The sequence below is a fragment of the Lottia gigantea genome (assembly GCF_000327385.1).
Source record: "Lottia gigantea unplaced genomic scaffold LOTGIsca_17, whole genome shotgun sequence".
Classification (NCBI taxonomy): Eukaryota; Metazoa; Mollusca; class Gastropoda; family Lottiidae; genus Lottia; species Lottia gigantea.
This window is the reverse complement of record NW_008708133.1, coordinates 2,255,605-2,276,382: the sequence shown is the minus strand read 5'-3', so window position 1 is coordinate 2,276,382 and position 20,778 is coordinate 2,255,605. Positions and strand designations below refer to the sequence as shown.

The window sequence follows — 20,778 nt, the reverse complement described above, 5'->3', positions numbered from 1 at the left end:
ATTTTTGGAAAATGGTTGTTCAGTCGAATAAACCTATAAAAACATTTCCGGTGTCATGGCTGACATTCCTTAGCATTTATGTAAACAATTTTTGATTGTAAATGTAAAATGATCATTTACGTTAAAAATCAAGACTTTCCTGTAAGCCTTGCTTTATAATTACTCCAGTCATCTCTTTAAATGTCTTTCTTTTACTAGCCTTTGAAATGAAATTCACACAGTAGGCTTAGGCTAGATAATGAATATTATGATGATTAGATAAGGCATATCTTAGCTGGTCCAGCTGTACTAGTTTAGTACTATTGTTTTTTTCTCAAAATATTCAAGATCAGATTTTCAATTGCATGCTGTTTGTCTTTAGAATGTATGCAGTTCAAGTATGTAAGGTTTGAATATTTGACATAATTTGTACAGTCAAGTAACCTAATTTCGTGCTTACCTATTTTTCGTGCATCTCCGGAAATGATAAATAATTTACATGTGTGGTTTTGTTTTTTTGATAAACGTGGGTTATTTGTACAATGTTAGGTAGTAGAATGAATCCAGTAGTTTCAAGCAAGGTAAAATGTATTAATGTCTACTTTGACGAATACAAAATGGCAGATTATGAGTTCTTACCAAACGTCACGATTTTTTATTGACCGAATTTCCTTATAATCCCAAGCTGTAATCAGAATTCCAAGTGTCGCCTGCTAGAATGTAGTCCAATGAATGAAGTCACGTGATCAACTAGCGGATTCCGTGTCAGCAGAAAAAATTCTATGGAGTTGGTTGCTCATGATATATGGGTCAAAGTGAAGGATTCATAAAGAAAATTGAAAAAAACCAATTTTGATTATTTTATAGAATATCTGAGGAAACATCTAAGACATAGAAAAAATTTTCCTTTTTTTTAATTTTGACGAAATTCGTTGTTGAATGCACGAAAATAGGTTGCACCACTGTATAGAACTACACTTCATAATGGGCACATAATATTGATCATAAACATAAACAGTTAATTCAATATTACAAAAAGACTTAAAATATTTCCTTAATGTTAAACATTGCATACCATTGGGTTATACAGCATTAATTGTAACTTAAAATGCACAGTTTTCATTTGATATATTTTCACAATATTTTTTTTTTTTTTTTTTGCAGCATAGAACATTTGTATTGTCTCTTAGTAGACAAGATAAGGTAGCCAGATTTCGAGCACATCTTTTACATATTTTATATGATATTGGTAAAGATGATCACCAATTTAAGTTGCGATACAAAGGAGAGATGTTACGTGATGCTGATTATCTAGGAGATTATGATATCAATGATAATGCTATAGTTTCAATGATACCAACTGATAGTCAAATGGAGGTAAGTAATTTGAATTGTATTATTACTCAGATTATGATCATAAAATTATGATAGATAAAAGTGGGAAAAGAAGGATTCTGAAAATAATGAGTAGACTAAAGAACCCAGATGGGTTTGACAATTTCAGTGAATATCTTTTTGCAATCTTGATGAAACTTGGTTTTGTGCACATTTTGTGGTCTATCTTACTTTTGAAAATTTATCACACTTCGAATTTGAATATTCATATTCCATTTCAACAGAGAATATATAGTCTGATGACATTGGCAAGTCAACCTTCAACTATTGATTTACATACTGGACAACCACCAAATATAAAAGATGCTTTAAATCAAGAAATCAAACATTTTGATAAAAGAGAGAAGTATCTCAGTGATTTTAAGGTAAAGATATTCTAATAAATTTAAGGTACTGCACACATTCTTCTTGGTTTATATGAAAGGTTTCGTAAATGAATACTAGACTAGTAGTACTAGTGCTTTCTGCGTTTAACGTTATTTTTCAACTACCCTTACATTTGATATTTTGTTATTCTTGTTTTATGACAGGCTCTGCTTTATAGCATTATATTTGTCATCCTCTCACTCTTGTTGTTATATTAGGCCATGTTTTACAGCATTAATTTCTATTCCCTGATTTCATTTTATAGTATTACAATTGTTATGATCACTTTCTGGTTTCATTCAGTTTTATAATACTGAATTTGTTATTTTCATATTAATGTTTTATTTAAAAGGCTCTGTTGTATATTAATACATTAGTAATATTAATGGCAGTATTGACAGTATATTGGTATTCTGTTGCCTGGACAGGATTGTTATTTCTTTTGGCTATGCTATTTGTACCTACATATACACGTATTGGTGGTTTTGTTGGAAGTAATACTCATTGGTAATTATTATTGTATCTATTTAAAGATGGGTTCCCTTATTTTCATTTATGAAAATGAAAATGCTAATACTTATATGAATAGAAAGTAGAGGTGTTCTAATGACTTGGAAAAATACTAGTTTGTCTCAAATGTCCATAATTAATTCATAATTAGATAAATTAGAAGAAAATTGTCAGCAGAATTCCAATGAGTGACCGATCAAGAAAGGTCAATAATTCTTTTTTTTTGTTTATCCAGACTGTACATACATGGACATTTATGACTGGTTAAAACTAGTAATTATATACAATAAGAACATAATGATATGATTAATATTAAGAAAAGGTGATAATTTATTAGAAACACCAAATTAATCAAATAGTTTGCTTAATTTGACACTAAAAAATAAGTTATTTTAATAGAATTTTGCAGGTTCCATATCATTACAATTTTACAGGAATGCCTAGGCTCAGTTCCAAACCTTTGGTATTAGTACCCCCAGAGGGTTCAAGCAAATATCACAGGGAATCCCACAGGCAAATATACTCTGAAAAGTTAGAGTATTCCCAAAAGGTAAGTTTGCTTTCAATTTTTATCAACCCAAATGTTGCTATATTTCTATATTTCAGGAGGAAGTATTATTGTGTTTTATTTAATATTGGAGCTGTGATATGTTTGGCTATAGCATTATATTTCTCAATTATAACCTGGACAACAATTGTGGTAAATAAATTTTCCTTAAATAAATTCACATCTTCAAAAGTTATTATAATATCTTCTACTCAGATCAGATTCACTTATTCACTTATCTATGGGAAAAAAGTTTTCACTAATGTTTGTGAATGTATTGACTTTCATTTTCACATTTTATGATAATATTATTTTACAGAATCATGGTTGTAAAGACTGGATGTTTGTTGATGATTGTTCCCATCGTCAAGTCTTTTCTGCCGTATTATATACAATTCATTCAGTGTTGCTTATAATATCTACAGTCATTGTGTGTTTACTTTTAGTGAACTTTAGAGTGGAGGTTAGTGGCATTCTGACTAAGTTGCTGAAAACTGCCATGGTGTCCAAAACCATTCTCTGTAGCGTTTGTCATTAGATATTCCGGAGTAGCTTAGAGAATGAGTGAAAATGATACATTAAGGAAACATTTTAGTAGTACTAATTGTTATGGAGCTTTTGTTAAAACCAATTTGACCAGTTGTGTGGTAAGAGACCTTTCTTTAAGATTAATTTCAAATAAAAACTTTGGGATTCATTATTACAGACTGGAGATTTTATTGAGAAATATTTGGTTCAAGAGAAAGATATAGAAAAGGTTGTTATTATTGCTCGAACTGGAAGGTAATTCTTCATACTCTTTCTTTTTATAGGACATGAATGATTCTTATAACCTGTTTTCTTAAGTCACGATTCTATTTAGAGCATTTTTTTTAAAATTTCCCAGCCTCTTTCATGATATTATTTTAACATTGGTAACAAAATTGTACATTAAGATGAAAAATCATTTGATCTATCTAAGTATGTTTTTGTATATAAATGATATTAATATCAATGTTAAGATGTATCTAAGTCTGTTTGTATAGGCTTATTATTGTCATTGAATACTTACATTCTGTAGGATGAAAGAAAGAAGACAAGCAGCCTATGACTTGGCCACTCTGGCAGCTTCAAGTAATGAAAATAAGCTATTAATAGCAGCTGAAGGAGGGTGAGTTATAAAATTTATAATTTTCTTAAATTCACAATAAGAATATTTTCCCATTCCTATTATTATTATTATTGTTATCTCAACTGGTAACAGTAGTTCCTTGAGCTAATTTTCATATTTTTGTTGACATCTTTTTCACACTTCAGTCAATTTCAAATGAAATAAGTCATTCGACTTGACTTTTTTGTAGTCTACAAGTATTGGAAACTCTAACATTAAATAAGGATTCTTCAACACAAGAGAGTTCTTTAGAAGCATTGGGTGAACTATTAATTGTACCCTCAATACAGGTAGGTAAATAAACAGTCTGATTATCATAGGTAACTTGATAGATATCAACAGTGTTAGGTTAGGCAATAAAATACAAGACTCCCAAGTCTTTCACCAATTATTTAGTTTTCCAGTTTAGTTTATCCTAATAGTTGGATACCCTGTAGTACAACATATGGTTAAACAGTCAAAACCTGCTTTTAAAAAGCTAATGTAGTCCTAAAGTCTAAAATGTTTCAAGGGCACAAAGGCCCACTACCTCAAAGACAGTTGCATGTGATATATTAGACTCAGTATAACTATGTAACTTGGTGAAATTAGCTGGGGCTTCTTTCTAAATTGCCTGGCAAGCTATTAGTTGTATTATGTATTAAACATGTACATCTTCATTTTCTAGGAAATATTTCTAAGGTCTGGAGGGTGTCGTTCATTATTAACAGCACTGAATTCTCCAAACCAGAGAGTCATGTACGAAGCAGCTAACGCTCTTTATACCATTGTGTCAGAATCAGAAGACAACAAACAGGCCCTTATTCAAGGTCATGGGTAAGTTTGATATTGTTAATGCTGCAGTTCCAAAGTAGAAATCACTAAAACTAAATGAAAGTGTAATAGAGGATGTTTAATTTCACAATTTTACATTAGCACATAAAATGAGGATGTTTTTTTTTGGAAAAAACCAAAAGAAGACCAGCAGCTCTTTGCGTTACCCTATTTGTTTTTTTCTTGCCATAATGAACAAAAATTAAAACTATTATGTGATTCATTCAAGTTTCACATATATTTCAATTGAGTTTTTGTCAACGCATTGCTGCGACAACAGGCCTCTATACCGAGTACGACACCCCGACTTGCACAAACCCAAGTTGTAAATGATATGGTTGAGTAAGTTGTTTGAACATTTTAGAGTACAGTTAAGCAAAAAGCACAAAATCAGTTGCATTGTACTACAGTTTAGGTTAAATGGTGGCTCTTTATTTTTTGTATGTGATAAGACATATTAATTAAGTATTTTAAATTACCTATAGCATAGAAGATTTAGCCCATGCTGGTCGTGAAGGTAAAGTCACATGTCAACGTGTTATTGCTGGTATATTGTTAGAACTAACATTTAATAGTGAAATTAGAGCTCAATTGTCATCAACTAATACATTAGGTACGTGTAGCTCATGTTTTTATGTATTTGATTATATGAATATGTTTTTTTAAACAATGTGACATGTCACAATCACAATCTATTATATTTGTTTCTCATTCAGAGTGAGCTAACAATTGGTCATCAATCACAGCTGGAACTAAACAAAACTGAGCCGCCAAATCTTGTCTGCAGCCCTTGAAATTACTAATGCTTTGGACCACAATGATCTTAATACTCTGAAATCAGCATTTTAAGCTTCCAGAATAAATTGTGCAACCCACCCCACAGTTATTCTTAATAGTAGAGTTTGAATAACAAAACAATACACAAACATTTGCAAATATAATGTTCCCTACTATTATTCCCATAACTAGTCAAATCCTGTCAAATTTAGACCTTTAGCCCAATAGTCAGAATAAACTTATGGGGATGCAAAGTGTAAATATCTGACCCATTTAAGTAAATTTCCTTCACATATAACATATTTACAGATATATTTTAAATATATTGGAATCTCAGCTTCAAAAACTTAATTTGTTTGGAAATGTTAAGGTTTCTAGGCTTATATTTGAAATAAACACACTACTTTCTTAGAAATTTCAACAGGAAAGTCTAATTTTGGCTCTTCCCTTTCACCACAAGATAATCTGTTAAATTTGATTTACAAACTAAAGTTATTTCTTGTTTAATTACAAGATAATATAAGATAATTGTGGGCAATACTCAAGTCATTATCTCACTATATTTTACAGTTGAAGTTTTGACAGAGCTTTGTAAAAGTCAAGATCTGGACACTAAAAGATTTGCTCTGCAGTCTCTAGAATTAATGGCAATTGAGAATTGTGATTTAGTTTGTTCTCAGGTAGGCCTATTTGTTCCAATTATTTATTAATAGGTGAGTAACTTTGATAATAACCAAACTGCAGGGTTCAAGCGACATCGCATTACAGTTTGCGATTCAAAATGATTTCTTTTGCGATCAATATTTCCTATTTTAGGCCAAATTTAAAATTAACGCAACGATCCACGAATCAATTCAAATTGTATATTAGAAGGTTTTTTAATGGAACATTTTAAATTGAAGAAATGTGAATCAAAATTTATCTTGATTAGTCAAAACTAAAATTTAGAGTGATAGATTGCTCATTAAATTTTTCAATCTAAACTAAACCCTGCCAAACTGGTGACTCAAAATTAATCTCTAAGCATACATGGCTGCATGAAACTGTCTTTAATTGGATTTTTATATTCTCTCTAGATCAGACAAGTGAAAAGTATATATTAGAGCTAATTTGACATTATGTTAAAACTTATTGTGAAATTATGCACTTAAATTTGTCCTACCACACTTTATACCCTTTAAATTAAAGTGTAATTTAAATGAAAATTTCAGGATAATCTTATAGAAATTTTATTGGACATTCCTTTAAAAACTTTGGATGAGAAACTTTATTTATTGGCTGCAAAAATATTGATGTATTTTACTGAGAATATTGAAGTAAGTTCATATACATATCACCAAACGTGATGTCATTTGATTTAGACTTTCTGTTAAAACATTACAATTTTATTTGTGTAAAATTTAATGAAAAATTTCTTTCATTAGACTCAAATTTTGCTTGAATGATAAATTTAACACATTGAGAACAAATTGTTGTTATTAAAATGATATGAAATTGTAAAATGAAAGTCTTAAATAATTTGGTTTCAAACTTAGAATAAATGGAATGGTATTAAAACTACCCATGTGATATGTGAACCATTTTGTGTCATTTTGTAGACTTGTGAACAGTTGTTAAATAATACAAGTATTAAAGAAAGTTTAGGATTATTTGCTAGAAGTGAGAATCCTGTACAACAGAGAGTTGTAGCTCGAATTATTTTCTTGACTCTTGAAACTAGGTCTCTTAAGTAAGTCTATACTCTTTACATTAATATTAATAAAAACATATATACGTCATAAAATTTTGGCTTGGGATGGGAATAAATATGAATACAGACTTTTTCAACAGGGAATAATAGCTTTCCATTGAATTCCCCTCAAAATTACTCCAAGCCTAATTTCAGCAAGTTTTATTTTTCATTGCAGGATACAGGCTATTGATATGAAGTTAAATAAAATATTGGAATACATTCGAGAACATCCTGCTGATAGAGAAACTTGGGATATGGCTGATCAAGGTAATGAATTTATTTTTAATACAGTCAGTTTCAGTCTGTGATACCAGGTGTTCACTTACTACATTAATCCATATAGTGAACTGCCAGACATCAATTATATTATCTTTAAAACCATTGTCTAAAGTATGTATGGGGGGCCCCAGAAAAGAGGCTGGTCCAGATTTGGCAACCCAACCCCGCCCCTTGGTCTTTTTTTTTTTTTTTCGTGATTTCAGTTGACCCAAAACTTTTGATAAGGTAGAGACTACCATATATGTTCAAATTGTCTTGGATGGCCATATATTATTTTTATACGCCCACCTGGAAATGTGGACGTATATTGCCTTCGCCCCTGTCCGTCCGTCCACATTTCTTTTAGTCACGATAGAGGCTACAGTTTTTATCTGATCTTCATGAAACTTGGTATGCACGTATGTATTGGCGAGATCTGTCAAGTTCAAAATTGATAATAATCAATTTTATGGTATACTACTCCTTAGTTTTATTACACACAACGTTTCAACAATCTACATTATCATCTTCAGGTGAAGTGAGGAAATATGGTACAAGAAGTTATATATATACACAAATATAATACACGTTTTTGCCTTGACTTTTAGATGATTTAAAGATTATTTGAAAATTCATTATTAAGCCACTAAAGTTTTGTTATCATTTCTGACAGCTGGTAGTGGGTGTATGTTACCTTGCCTTGCAAGCTATCTTATATCTTTTTCAAGGTTTATCATTGATGAATTCCGAGGATGATTTAAGTAATCTACCAACCTTAACAACTTTAGAAAAACTGAAAAAGATGGAAACCACCCATGGATTTGATACAAGCTCATCTGCAACTGCTGATAGTATAAATAGCTCCGATTCAGATTTGAAAAAACATGTTTAAGTTTATTATCTAAATTATCCAAATACAAATCTAGTTTTTTTGTTACTATACTTGTTGTCTTTGATCTTTAAATTGTGTCCTATTTTTACCATACATCATTACATATTTTAATAATTTATGCTAACTTTTCAAAAAATGGCCTTTGGAATACCTTGAAGACCGAAAATGTGTGTTGAATAACAATGTTGTCATATTATGAATGACAATAATTCACCACAGAAAAAATAAGAACAAAGCATCCAGATCTGTGATTTAATTAGTTAAGTTATTTGTGTTTTTGAACTAAAACCTAGGCATATCTTTGATAATAAACTCAACCTGTCAACAACAGTTATACAGTAGAATGTGACCACACAAAAGAAATATGTTCATAATTAGTACTATTGGAGTAGGGCTGTTTATATATTTTTTTGGCAACCAGACATTTTTCAACGACTTGTGAAACCTTATCTCAATTTCCCCTTGAGAGAAGCCAGAAGGTCTATTATATATTTACCAGTATACCCATACAATAATTGAACTATGTACCGTTTATCACCTTCTTATATATCTACATGTTTTTTAAAGCACAGAGATCATATTTATACATATGTATACCAAGGTATTATAAATCAATCTTATATCAACATTCCTCCCAAAATCAGATATCAGTTATTGTACAAAAGAAAGAATTCTACGATTCATGATGTTAAGCATAGTTTATATAATATAAGCTACCTGTAGAGAGAATTGGATTTGCTGGTAGTTAAATCCTGTGATTTTTAGTGAAGTTTAGGTCAGATTGATCGTTTGTATTCTACACGAACATGGACTTCTTATCTTAAAAAGAAGATTTTTAGAATCTTTGTTAAAGTCATTCAGCATGTAAACACACTAACAATTAAGCCCTTCTGTTTGTTTGTCCAGCTGTAAAGGGACAGCATTAATTTTTAAACGCCCAAATGACATGGGGACATATATTGGCATCACCCATGTCAAATCGTCTGTCGACAATTCCTCATAAACACTCTAGAAGGCACAATTTCCGACAGATTTTGATGAAACTTGGTGTAATGTTTGTAATAAGGATGAACCCTATTGAAAATCAGCAAAATTGAAAAATATTTAGTATGAGTTATTTTCCTGTTTTTAGCTCGTAAACACTATAGAAAGCACAATTCTTGATAGATTTTGACGAAACGTAGTGTGACTGTTTTTTATGAACCCTATCGAAAATCAGGAAAATCAAAAAAATATTTAGTATGAGTTATGCCCTTGTTCTTGAAAACACGTTTTTGCTATAGAACGCATCATTCTTGAAGGATGTTGACAAAACTTGTGAGTGTTTGTAGCCCTAAATCAAACAATATTTCATATGAGTTGTTGCCTTTGTTCCTTAACTGTTTTCAATTTTTAGCTTGTAATCACAATTCTTGACGGATTTTGACGAAACTTGGTGAAATTATTGATTGTCACCAATGGATAAACCCTTATGAAAGTAAAAAATCAAAAAATATTTTATATGAGTTATTGACCTATCGGTAACATTTTGACGAAACGTAGTGTGACTGTTTTTTATGAACCCTATCGAAAATCAGGAAAATCAAAAAAATATTTAGTATGAGTTATGCCCTTGTTCTTGAAAACACATTTTTGCTATAGAACGCATCATTCTTGAAGGATGTTGACAAAACTTGTGAGTGTTTGTAGCCCTAAATCAAACAATATTTCATATGAGTTGTTGCCTTTGTTCCTTAACTGTTTTCAATTTTTAGCTTGTAATCACAATTCTTGACGGATTTTGACGAAACTTGGTGAAATTATTGATTGTCACCAATGGATAAACCCTTATGAAAGTAAAAAATCAAAAAATATTTTATATGAGTTATTGACCTATCGGTAACACTATAAGGCTTGAAGAAGTGTAAAAAGTGTATGACTGAAGGTGGAATATTTCTTAAACGTGATTGTTACTTTATTCAAAATCACAACTGCCAGTGGGCGTATATTACCTTGCCTCACAAATTACCTTATAACTTGTAGTTACATATAGTCAGTTTGATTTATGTAATAAAACAGCAACTGTTTGCATGACACTATTGCATAAATGACTTTCACATTAATTGGAAGAGGTTTGTTTTCTTAATGTTTACATCCTTTATTACGATTTATTCTTCCTGTCATGCCAATTGCCTGAAGTGAACATTGATATTTGAAAACAAGGCTAAGTACATCTTCAAGTCGTGTGACCAAAGGCCTATTTAAAGTGGTTGTGTATCAAGGCAATGATAATTGAATTCATGGATTCGTAATAAATATTGTTCTGAGAACTGACAGATACAGATAAACAATTTCTACTGAGAGCTATAATTATGAATTTTAAAAAAGGTCAATCGTGTACTATCATATAATGTATTTAATGTATTTAACATTGGATATTTTTTGTTATTCTGAGACTATTATATTGGCTTGTTATCAAGAATACACTTAAGTTTTATATCCATCCATGGCTTTTTGTATGTCCACATCTCTTTCTGACATTTTTCTGACACTGTGATATCACATATTGGCAATGTTTAAGCTCTCCATATCTTTCATATAATTATCTTTATGTAGTTCACGACAATTTAGTATAGTATAGTTCAGTTGTCTAGACATGTGTACTTACCCTCTCAAGGTAGAACAATGTTATGAACATGGTGTTTTAAAACCACATTATATTAAAGACACTTAACACAAAATATTGTAAACTATTTGTGTTTGACCAAAATTTCACAGTAACATGGTACACCTAAGACCTTGAAAGTCATCTTTAAGATATTGATATGAAATGGTTTTGGTGATAACAATCACTTTATTATTTCAAATTTTACTTTTTCCCCTGATTATTTTATTACATTATTATATATATTTATGTTCCGTAATTTTTTTTACAGGGTTCTAATAATCAAAAACTATTTTATTGAGCCAATTATTTTTATTTCAATTTATTTTTATCTGTGATTAAATTGTGTATTTTACAGCACTACTTAAATTATATTTTTACTTCCATTTGCTTCATTCATTACCAACTGTAATAGTTTGCTGCAAGGAGACATTATTAGCTACATCCACGGTGTAAGGACCAAGATTTAAAACTAATAGGTAAACTAATCCATCACCTTGTGAACTTCCTATGTACAATATTTTATCAGTTTGTAAAAGAAATTGGTTCCTATGGTAATATCTAAAGCTCTGTCCTTTTGTTTACATTACGCTTGTTTAATCTAATAATTATCCTCTACATGTAAACTGTATCTTGTAATGGAAATCATTGAAGTATTAAGTATCAAGTAATTATAATACCCATCACTGCATTTCTCCATTTATTCTTGTTGTTGTGACAGTCTTTTGAACTGATGTGTAGAATTTTAAAGTAAATCAACCTTTAACTCTGATCAACATAGTTCTGCCCCCAGTTCAAAGAAAATCCTTCATTTGCAGCCTTCAAGTTTAGCTCGAACTGTATTGGTCTCTTTCTTTTCTAATTCTATTTATTTCTTTTTTTACAGCTTTTGAGTTGAACTCGAAGCTGTTTAGTTAATTTTTTAGTTATTGTTTTTTTTGTTCATTTTGTCGTCAGAGTACCTCGCCAAAACAGTAATACTTACAATACTTTTGGTCAGACATTCCAAACTGGGAATTACCTTTTAAAAATATGTCCAGATTCTAAACAGAAAACTCATTAATTTCAGAAATCCACAATTAAATGCTTATTTTTTGTTCAATTTGCCACCATTTTTTATTGTATATTCTTGAAAGAACTTCCAAGCAGACTGCAATTTCAGAAAATCCTGATTCGAAAATTTTGTCACTAACTGTTTGAACTGAATTTTGGTTAAAATTCTAACTTCTTTGATTTTTTTTTTGTCTTAAATTATGTAAATAGTCTTCAGAAGTACTAAAAATGTACAAAAAATGCATAATTCCTTAAGATTACGAGTCACCATTTTTATACACCCACATGAAATGGGGGGAGTATATTGGGGGTCGGTCCGTCCATCCACAATTGCTCGTAAGCATATGGTTGATGGTGGTTTTGGAGTTACAAAAATTTGAATAGTTTGATATGTTAAATGCAAATTGTTAAGCTTTCATGATTACGCTTTTATATGCCTACATGAAATCGTCTATTGGTCCATCCACAATTCTTGACGGATTTTGACAAAACTTGGTGTGAGTGTTCGTAATCGCCCAAGGAGGAACCCCGTTGAAAATCAGAAGAGTCGAAAAAAAATTTAGTATGAGTCATTGCCCTTGTTCTTTGAAACTCTTTCAATTTCTATCTTGTAAACATTCTACAAGGCACAATTCTTGACAAATTTGGAAGAAACTTGGTGAAATTTTTTATTATCACCCATGGATGAACCGTTCGAAAAAAAAAAACCTGACTGTATTTTACTGATACCTAGAATCATACCTGACTCTATTTTACTGATACCTAGAATTATACCTGACACCATTTTACTGATACCAAGAATCATGCCTGATTCTATTTTACTGATACCTCGAATCATACCCCGACTGTATTTGACTGATACCTAGAATCATGCCTGACTGTATTTTACTGATACCTAGAATTATACCTGACTGTATTTTACTGATACCTAGAATCATGCCTGACTTTATTTTACTGATACCTAGAATCATGCCTGACTCTATTTTACTGATACCAAGAATCATACCTGACCGTATTTTACTTATACCAAGAATCATACCTGACTGTATTTTACTGATACCACGAATCATACCTGACTGTATTTTACTGATACCAAGAATCATACCTGACTGTATTTTACTGATACCAAGAATTATACCTGACTGTATTTTACTGATACCTCGAATTATACCTGACTGTATTTTACTGATACCTCGAATTATACCTGACTCTATTTTACTGATACCAAGAATCATACTTCGCTGTATTATACATGGAATTATACCTGACTGTACTGTATTTTACTGATACCTAGAATTATACCTAACTATTTTACTGATACCAAGAATCATACCTGACTGTATTTTACTGATACCAAGAATTATACCTAACTCTATTTTACTGATACCTCGAATCATACCTGACTTTATTTTACTGATACCAAGAATCATACTTCACTGTATTATACATGGAATTATACCTGACCGTATTTTATTGATACATGGAATCATACCTGACTGTACTGTATTTTACTGATATCTAGAATTATACCTGACTGTATTTTACTGATACCAAGAATCATACCTGACTGTATTTTACTGATACCTAGAATTATACCTGACTGTATTTTACTGATACCAAGAATTATACCTGACTGTATTTTACTGATACCTCGAATTATACCTGACTGTATTTTATTGATACCAAGAATCATACCTGACTGTATTTTACTGATACCAAGAATTATACCTGACTGTATTTTACTGATACCAAGAATCATACCTGACTGTATTTTACTGATACCAAGAATCATACCTGACTGTATTTTACTGATACCAAGAATCATACCTGACTGTATTTTACTGATACCTCGAATTATACCTGACTGTATTTTACTGATACCTCGAATTATACCTGACTGTATTTTACTGATACCAAGAATCATACCTGACTGTATTTTACTGATACCTCGAATTATACCTGACTGTATTTTACTGATACCTAGAATTATACCTGACACCATTTTACTGATACCAAGAATCATGCCTGATTCTATTTTACTGATACCTCGAATTATACCTGACTGTATTTTACTGATACCAAGAATTATACCTGACTCTATTTTACTGATACCTCGAATTATACCTGACTCTATTTTACTGATACCAAGAATTATACCTGACTCTATTTTACTGATACCTCGAATTATACCTGACTGTATTTTACTGATACCAAGAATCATACTTGACTGTATTTTACTGATATCTAGAATTATACCTGACTGTATTTTACTGATGCCTCGAATTATACCTGACTGTATTTTACTGATACCAAGAATTATACCTGACTCTATTTTACTGATACCTCGAATTATACCTGACTGTATTTTACTGATACCAAGAATCATACTTGACTGTATTTTACTGATACCTAGAATTATACCTGACTGTATTTTACTGATGCCTCGAATTATACCTGACTGTATTTTACTGATACCTAGACTCATACCTGACTGTATTTTACTGATACCAAGAATCATACCCAACTCTATTTTATTGATACCTCGAATCATACCTGACTGTATTTTACTGATACCAAGAATCATACCTGACTGTATTTTACTGATACCAAGAATCATACTTGACTGTATTTTACTGATACCAAGAATCATACTTGTCTGTATTTTACTGATACCAAGAATCATACCTAACTGTATTTTACTGATACCAAGAATCATACCCAACTCTATTTTATTGATACCTCGAATCATACCTGACTGTATTTTACTGATACCAAGAATCATACCTGACTGTATTTTATTGATACATGGAATCATACCCAACTCTATTTTATTGATACCTAGAATCATACCTGACTGTATTTTACTGATACCAAGAATCATACTTGACTGTATTTTACTGATACCAAGAATCATACCTAACTGTATTTTATTGATACAAAGAATCATACCCAACTCTATTTTATTGATACCTCGAATCATACCTGACTGTATTTTACTGATACCAAGAATCATACCTGACTGTATTTTATTGATACATGGAATCATACCCAACTCTATTTTACTGATACCTCGAAACATACCTGACTGTATTTTACTGATACCAAGAATCATACCTAACTGTATTTTACTGATACCAAGAATCATACCTGACTGTATTTTACTGATACCAAGAATCATATCTAACTGTATTTTACTGATACCAAGAATCATACCTAACTGTATTTTACTGATACCAAGAATCATATCTAACTGTATTTTACTGATACCAAGAATCATATCTAACTGTATTTTACTGATACCAAGAATCATACCTGACTGTATTTTACTGATACCAAGAATCATACTTCACTGTATTACACATGGAATCATACCTGACCGTATTTTATTGATACATGGAATCATACGTGACTGTATTTTACTGATACCTAGAATCATGCCTGACTCTATTTTACTGATACCTAGAATTATACCTGACACCATTTTACTGATACCAAGAATCATACCTAACTGTATTTTACTGATACCAAGAATCATACCTGACTGTATTTTACTGATACCTGAATCATACCTGACTGTATTTTACTGATACCAAGAATCATACCTAACTCTATTTTACTGATACCAAGAATCATACCTGACTGTATTTTACTGATACCATGAATCATACCTGACTGTATTTTACTGATACCAAGAATCATACCTGACTGTATTTTACTGATACCAAGAATCATACCTGACTGTATTTTACTGATACCAAGAATCATACCTGACTGTATTTTACTGATACCAAGAATCATACCTGACTGTATTTTATTGATACATGGAATCATGCCTGACTGTATTTTACTGATACCAAGAATCATACCTGACTGTATTTTACTGATACCAAGAATCATACCTGACTGTATTTTATTGATACATGGAATCATGCATTGTTAAAACATACATGACTAAATAAAATGTTGAGCTTAGATATTTAATAATAGTTTTTTTTATTCTTACAAACACTTGGTCGTTTTGTCTTCCTTGTGTTGCACCTGCTTTTGAGTTGAAAGCTGTCAGTTCTTACTTATAAAATTGCTTCTCAAAATTGCTCTTGATAGCATATTATTCAAGTTAACTTGGCCTAGAGGAGACAGGAAGAAGTCGGTCAGGTTAAGAAATCTGATTATTTTGTTTTGATAATAAGGAGATGTAGGTAATTGTTTAACTTCCCTCGAGCCACAATCTAAAATAAGACATTTCATCGAAAGATTAAATATAAAGTATAAATAACACAAACTGTTAGTCTCTTTCAGTTGTAAAGAACATAAAACAGTCAATACCTCAAACAAACTATACACCGCTGTAGTATTTGTCTCTTTAAGCGTTATTTGGCCATTGCTTTTTAACGGTCAATTTTATATATATTGTAACGTGTTCTCTAATTGGTTTGGTGTATTGTCTGTGTAACATGTTCCATATACATGTATATTTGTTTTGGGACACTGACAATACATCAAAGCCACTTGAGAACATGTTACAAACAATATCCCAACTAGAGAACATATTACAAACAATATCCCAACAAGAGAACATGTTACAAACAACATCTCAAAACAACTGGATAACATGTTAAAAACAATATCACAAAACAACTAGGGAAAATTTAACAAAATCTTCCAAAACAACTATAGGACATTTACAAAACAACTGGATAACATGATACCAATAATATCCCAACTTGAGAACATGATATCAATAATCCTAACCATCTTGAGAACATAAAACAGGAAATATCCTAAACAAACTAAAGAACATTACACAAACAATAATATCCAATAATATCCTAACTTGAGAACATGTTACCAATGATATCCCAACTAGAGAACATATCACAAACACTATCCCAACTAGAGAACATGTTACAAACAACATTCCAAAACAACTAGAGAATATGTTCCAAACAATATCCCAAAAGAACTAGAGAACATGTTATAAACAACCATCTTGAGATGGTTGAAACAGGCAATATCCTAAACAAACTAAAGAACATAATACAGGCAATATTTCAAAACAACTACGGAACATGTTACAAATAATATCCCAACTAGAGAGCATGTTACAAACAATATGCCAAGTAGAGAACATTTTACAAACCATCTTGAAAATATAGATCAAGGCAATACCTCAAACCATTCTGAGAAAATAAAACAGGCAATATGTTCAAACAACTGGAAAACAAAACAGGCAATATGTTCAAACAACTGGAAAATGTTGCAAACAATATGTTCAAACAACTGGAAAACATGTTGCAAACAATATCCCAACTAGAGAACATGTTGCAAACAATATCCAAAATAGACAGCATGTTACAAACGATATTCCAACTAGAGAACATGTTACAAACAATATCCAAAATAGAGAACATGTTACAAACAATATCCCAACTAGAGAACATGTTACAAACAATATCCAAAATAGAGAACATGTTACAAACAATATCCCAACTAGAGAACATGTTACAAACAATATCCAAAATAGAGAACATGTTACAAACAATATCCCAACTAGAGAACATGTTACCAATAATATCCTAACTAGAGAACATGTTGCGAAGAATATCCTAACTAGAGAACATGTTACCAATAATATTCCAACTAGAGAACATGTTAACAATAATATCCTAACTAGAGAACATGTTGCGAAGAATATCCTAACTAGAGAACATGTTGCGAAGAATATCCTAACTAGAGAACATGTTGCGAAGAATATCCTAACTAGAGAACATGTTAACAATAATATCCTAACTAGAGAACATGTTGCGAAGAATATCCTAACTAGAGAACATGTTACCAAGAATATCCTAACTAGAGAACATGTTAACAATAATATCCTAACTAGAGAACATGTTGCGAATAATATCCTAACTAGAGAACATGTTACCAATAATATTCCAACTAGAGAACATGTTAACAATAATATCCTAACTAGAGAACATGTTGCGAAGAATATCCTAACTAGAGAACATGTTGCGAAGAATATCCTAACTAGAGAACATGTTGCCAAGAATATCCTAACTAGAGAACATGTTAACAATAATATCCTAACTAGAGAACATGTTGCGAAGAATATCCTAACTAGAGAACATGTTGCGAAGAATATCCTAACTAGAGAACATGTTGACAATAATATCCTAACTAGAGAACATGTTGCGAAGAATATCCTAACTAGAGAACATGTTACCAACAATATTCCAACTAGAGAACATGTTAACAATAATATCCTAACTAGAGAACATGTTACCAACAATATTCCAACTAGAGAACATGTTAACAAGAATATCCTGACTAGAGAACATGTTACCAACAATATTCCAACTAGAGAACATGTTAACAATAATATCCTAACTAGAGAACATGTTGCGAAGAATATCCTAACTAGAGAACATGTTACCAACAATATTCCAACTAGAGAACATGTTAACAATAATATCCTAACTAGAGAACATGTTGCAAACAATATCCTAACAAGAGAACATGCTACAAACAATATCCTCCATCAAACTAGAAAACGTTACAAACAATATCCCAACTAGAGAACATGTTACAAACAATATCCCATATCAACAAGAGGGCAGATTCATATATATGAATCAAAACTCAAATATCATGGGAAATACCTTTTAATCTCAACTAGTTCCTTGGCAATTTTCTAAGATCAAATTAACATAAGTATTCATGACGTGGAGTATCTAATCTGGCCCTTGGGCTTTCTTTCATATACCTTTAATTCTGTGTCTGAAGATCGAATCAAAGACTTTTGAATAATCAGGTCCTCTTTTTGACGTATGATGTAAAGCCATATAATCGGATATCTTCGCTGATTTGTAGTTCATAATAAACCATAAGATATGATATTTTAACGTGGTCCTAGTTTGCAGGTTGGATTATGTATACGTATATGATTTGTTTCTCATGTAAATTTAATCAACCATATCTGGTTTGAGACGTTGTTAAATTTGATAAACCTCTATGGATTACATCCTATTGCTCTGGTGGGATTTTACTTGGGAATATCTTTCATATAAAATATATATAAAATTCCAAGGACCCAGCGGATATCATCTAAAGTAAAACTGACTCTCAAAACTCTATTCAAATCGTAAGTGTAGCTCACTGTCACCGGCGGCAGAATTGATCAAGGTTTTAAATACTTAGCTGGAGAAAGCCTTTCCATTAGAATGTTTTGGACTAACGAATTACGAATTGACTGTTACTGTCAAATTGTGTTCGAGTTTAATGTCTCGATCATTGCGATTGTGTTTATTGGAACAGACTCAGACTAATGGAGTTGTTTCAGTATCTTGCGGTTACTTTTGTATTAGAGACATATTTTCATCTCTGTAGGTAGATTACAAGTTAACCTTCTCTTCTATATATACGAAGTTTCAATTTCATAGAATATAGTAAGTGTAGCTCACTGGTCGCCTAGTCCTAAATAACGAGTTATGCCCCTTATTGATTTACAAAGAAAAAAGGCAAATGAGTCGGTTCGTAAGTTTCGATAAAGGGGTTTCTATTCATAAAAACCAACGACCATGTTGTATCCTATAGGTTTATTATAGGAATAATGACTTGCCAAAAAAATAAATGAAAAAATTAAACATTTTAAGGTGCAAGTAACAGGAAGGAATAGAAACCGTTTACTGTTTTCTTTTCGAATTATTCGCCTTTTATTTTATTTTTTGATTAATTGTGATTACGGGTAAGATATGTTTAAGGAGGTGTAATATGGCTATTGTATGGGTTTAGGAATACCAGGCTCCTTCATTCCTGTTTAAAACTATTAACAGAATGTTTATTCTTATATAATATGAAACAGGACCCGACTCGACATTCAAATTGTTTTAGTAGTCTTGGCTTTTACTAACAACAAATCAGATCCTAAAGCTTAGGTCTATGCCCTTTCCAAAAAAATACACTGAAAACAAAAATTATCAGAGTACGAAGAAAAATGAATTTCATATTCGTTTAAAAGTTTAATTACAACTACTGGTTGTGGATGCTATCTGCTTCGGTGAGGAAAAAAATACATATCACAGACATTTCTTAAGGAGCGATTTGCTCCCGTGGTTTTTTCCGATTATTCTTCTTTTGAGGTGCGTCATCTGTAGAGTTCTTCTCTTGTGGAGTTCTTCTTCTGTCAGTGCTTCCTTATAGTGAAGAGCGATGATATCGATATCTTAAGGCTCCATCTGCATGTGTCTTCTGTGATTCTTCTTGATGATCGCCACACCTGCAGAGGAGCAGGACGCTTTATAGATGTTTTACTCATGTGATTGTTCCTGATTCACACAGAAAAACATAAACTATCTCACAGATTGTTGATATACCCTTCTCTGTATGGGACAGAGTATTCTTCAGGGATTAATCAAATTTACAGGTACATAGCTTTAGTTCGTATCTGTGATTCTGTACTCCATCCATCATTCTCATACGGGCGACCGATCGATAGATCTGTCGGATTGGGGTGGTGTAAGAACACTTTTTATACGCCCACATGAAATGGGGGGGTGGGGGGGGGGGGCGTATATTGTCGTCACCCATGACCGTCCGTCCGCCCACAATTGCTAGTAAACACTCTACAAGACACAATTCTTGACGGATTTTGACAAAACTT

General features: G+C 31.5%; 3 protein-coding genes across 3 annotated transcripts; 2 read left to right on the top strand and 1 right to left on the bottom strand.

Moving 5' to 3' along the window:
* The first annotated feature begins 73 nt into the window (after window positions 1-73).
* Window positions 74-8,463, top strand: LOTGIDRAFT_231090 (hypothetical protein). Its single transcript, XM_009051712.1, has 16 exons — window positions 74-141; window positions 1,144-1,356; window positions 1,599-1,739; window positions 2,093-2,247; window positions 2,857-2,950; window positions 3,117-3,260; window positions 3,504-3,580; window positions 3,858-3,947; window positions 4,138-4,237; window positions 4,615-4,763; window positions 5,246-5,373; window positions 6,108-6,217; window positions 6,749-6,853; window positions 7,136-7,266; window positions 7,445-7,536; window positions 8,256-8,463. The coding sequence occupies exons 1-16, from the start codon at window positions 109-111 to the stop codon at window positions 8,417-8,419; spliced, it is 1,926 nt and encodes a 641-aa protein (XP_009049960.1). The 5' UTR covers window positions 74-108; the 3' UTR covers window positions 8,420-8,463.
* Window positions 8,464-13,957: 5,494 nt separating this feature from the next.
* Window positions 13,958-14,506, top strand: LOTGIDRAFT_113266 (hypothetical protein; the record flags this gene model as incomplete). Its single annotated transcript, XM_009051711.1, has 1 exon — window positions 13,958-14,506. A coding segment is annotated over one exon (549 nt), but the record flags the coding sequence as incomplete, so codon positions are not given.
* Window positions 14,507-17,388: 2,882 nt separating this feature from the next.
* Window positions 17,389-18,552, bottom strand: LOTGIDRAFT_113400 (hypothetical protein; the record flags this gene model as incomplete). Its single annotated transcript, XM_009051710.1, has 1 exon — window positions 17,389-18,552. A coding segment is annotated over one exon (1,164 nt), but the record flags the coding sequence as incomplete, so codon positions are not given.
* Window positions 18,553-20,778: the final 2,226 nt, after the last annotated feature.

What these genes read in the sequence shown, in the direction of transcription:
- LOTGIDRAFT_231090 (XM_009051712.1), top strand. Translation starts at nt 109, where the DNA reads ATGATCATTTACGTTAAAAATCAAGACTTTCCT. An exon ending in TAGTGAACTTTAGAGTGGAG is followed by an intron (nt 3,261 to 3,503) that starts GTTAGTGGCATT and finishes TCATTATTACAG; the next exon opens with ACTGGAGATTTTATTGAGAA. An exon ending in TTAATAGCAGCTGAAGGAGG is followed by an intron (nt 3,948 to 4,137) that starts GTGAGTTATAAA and finishes ACTTTTTTGTAG; the next exon opens with TCTACAAGTATTGGAAACTC.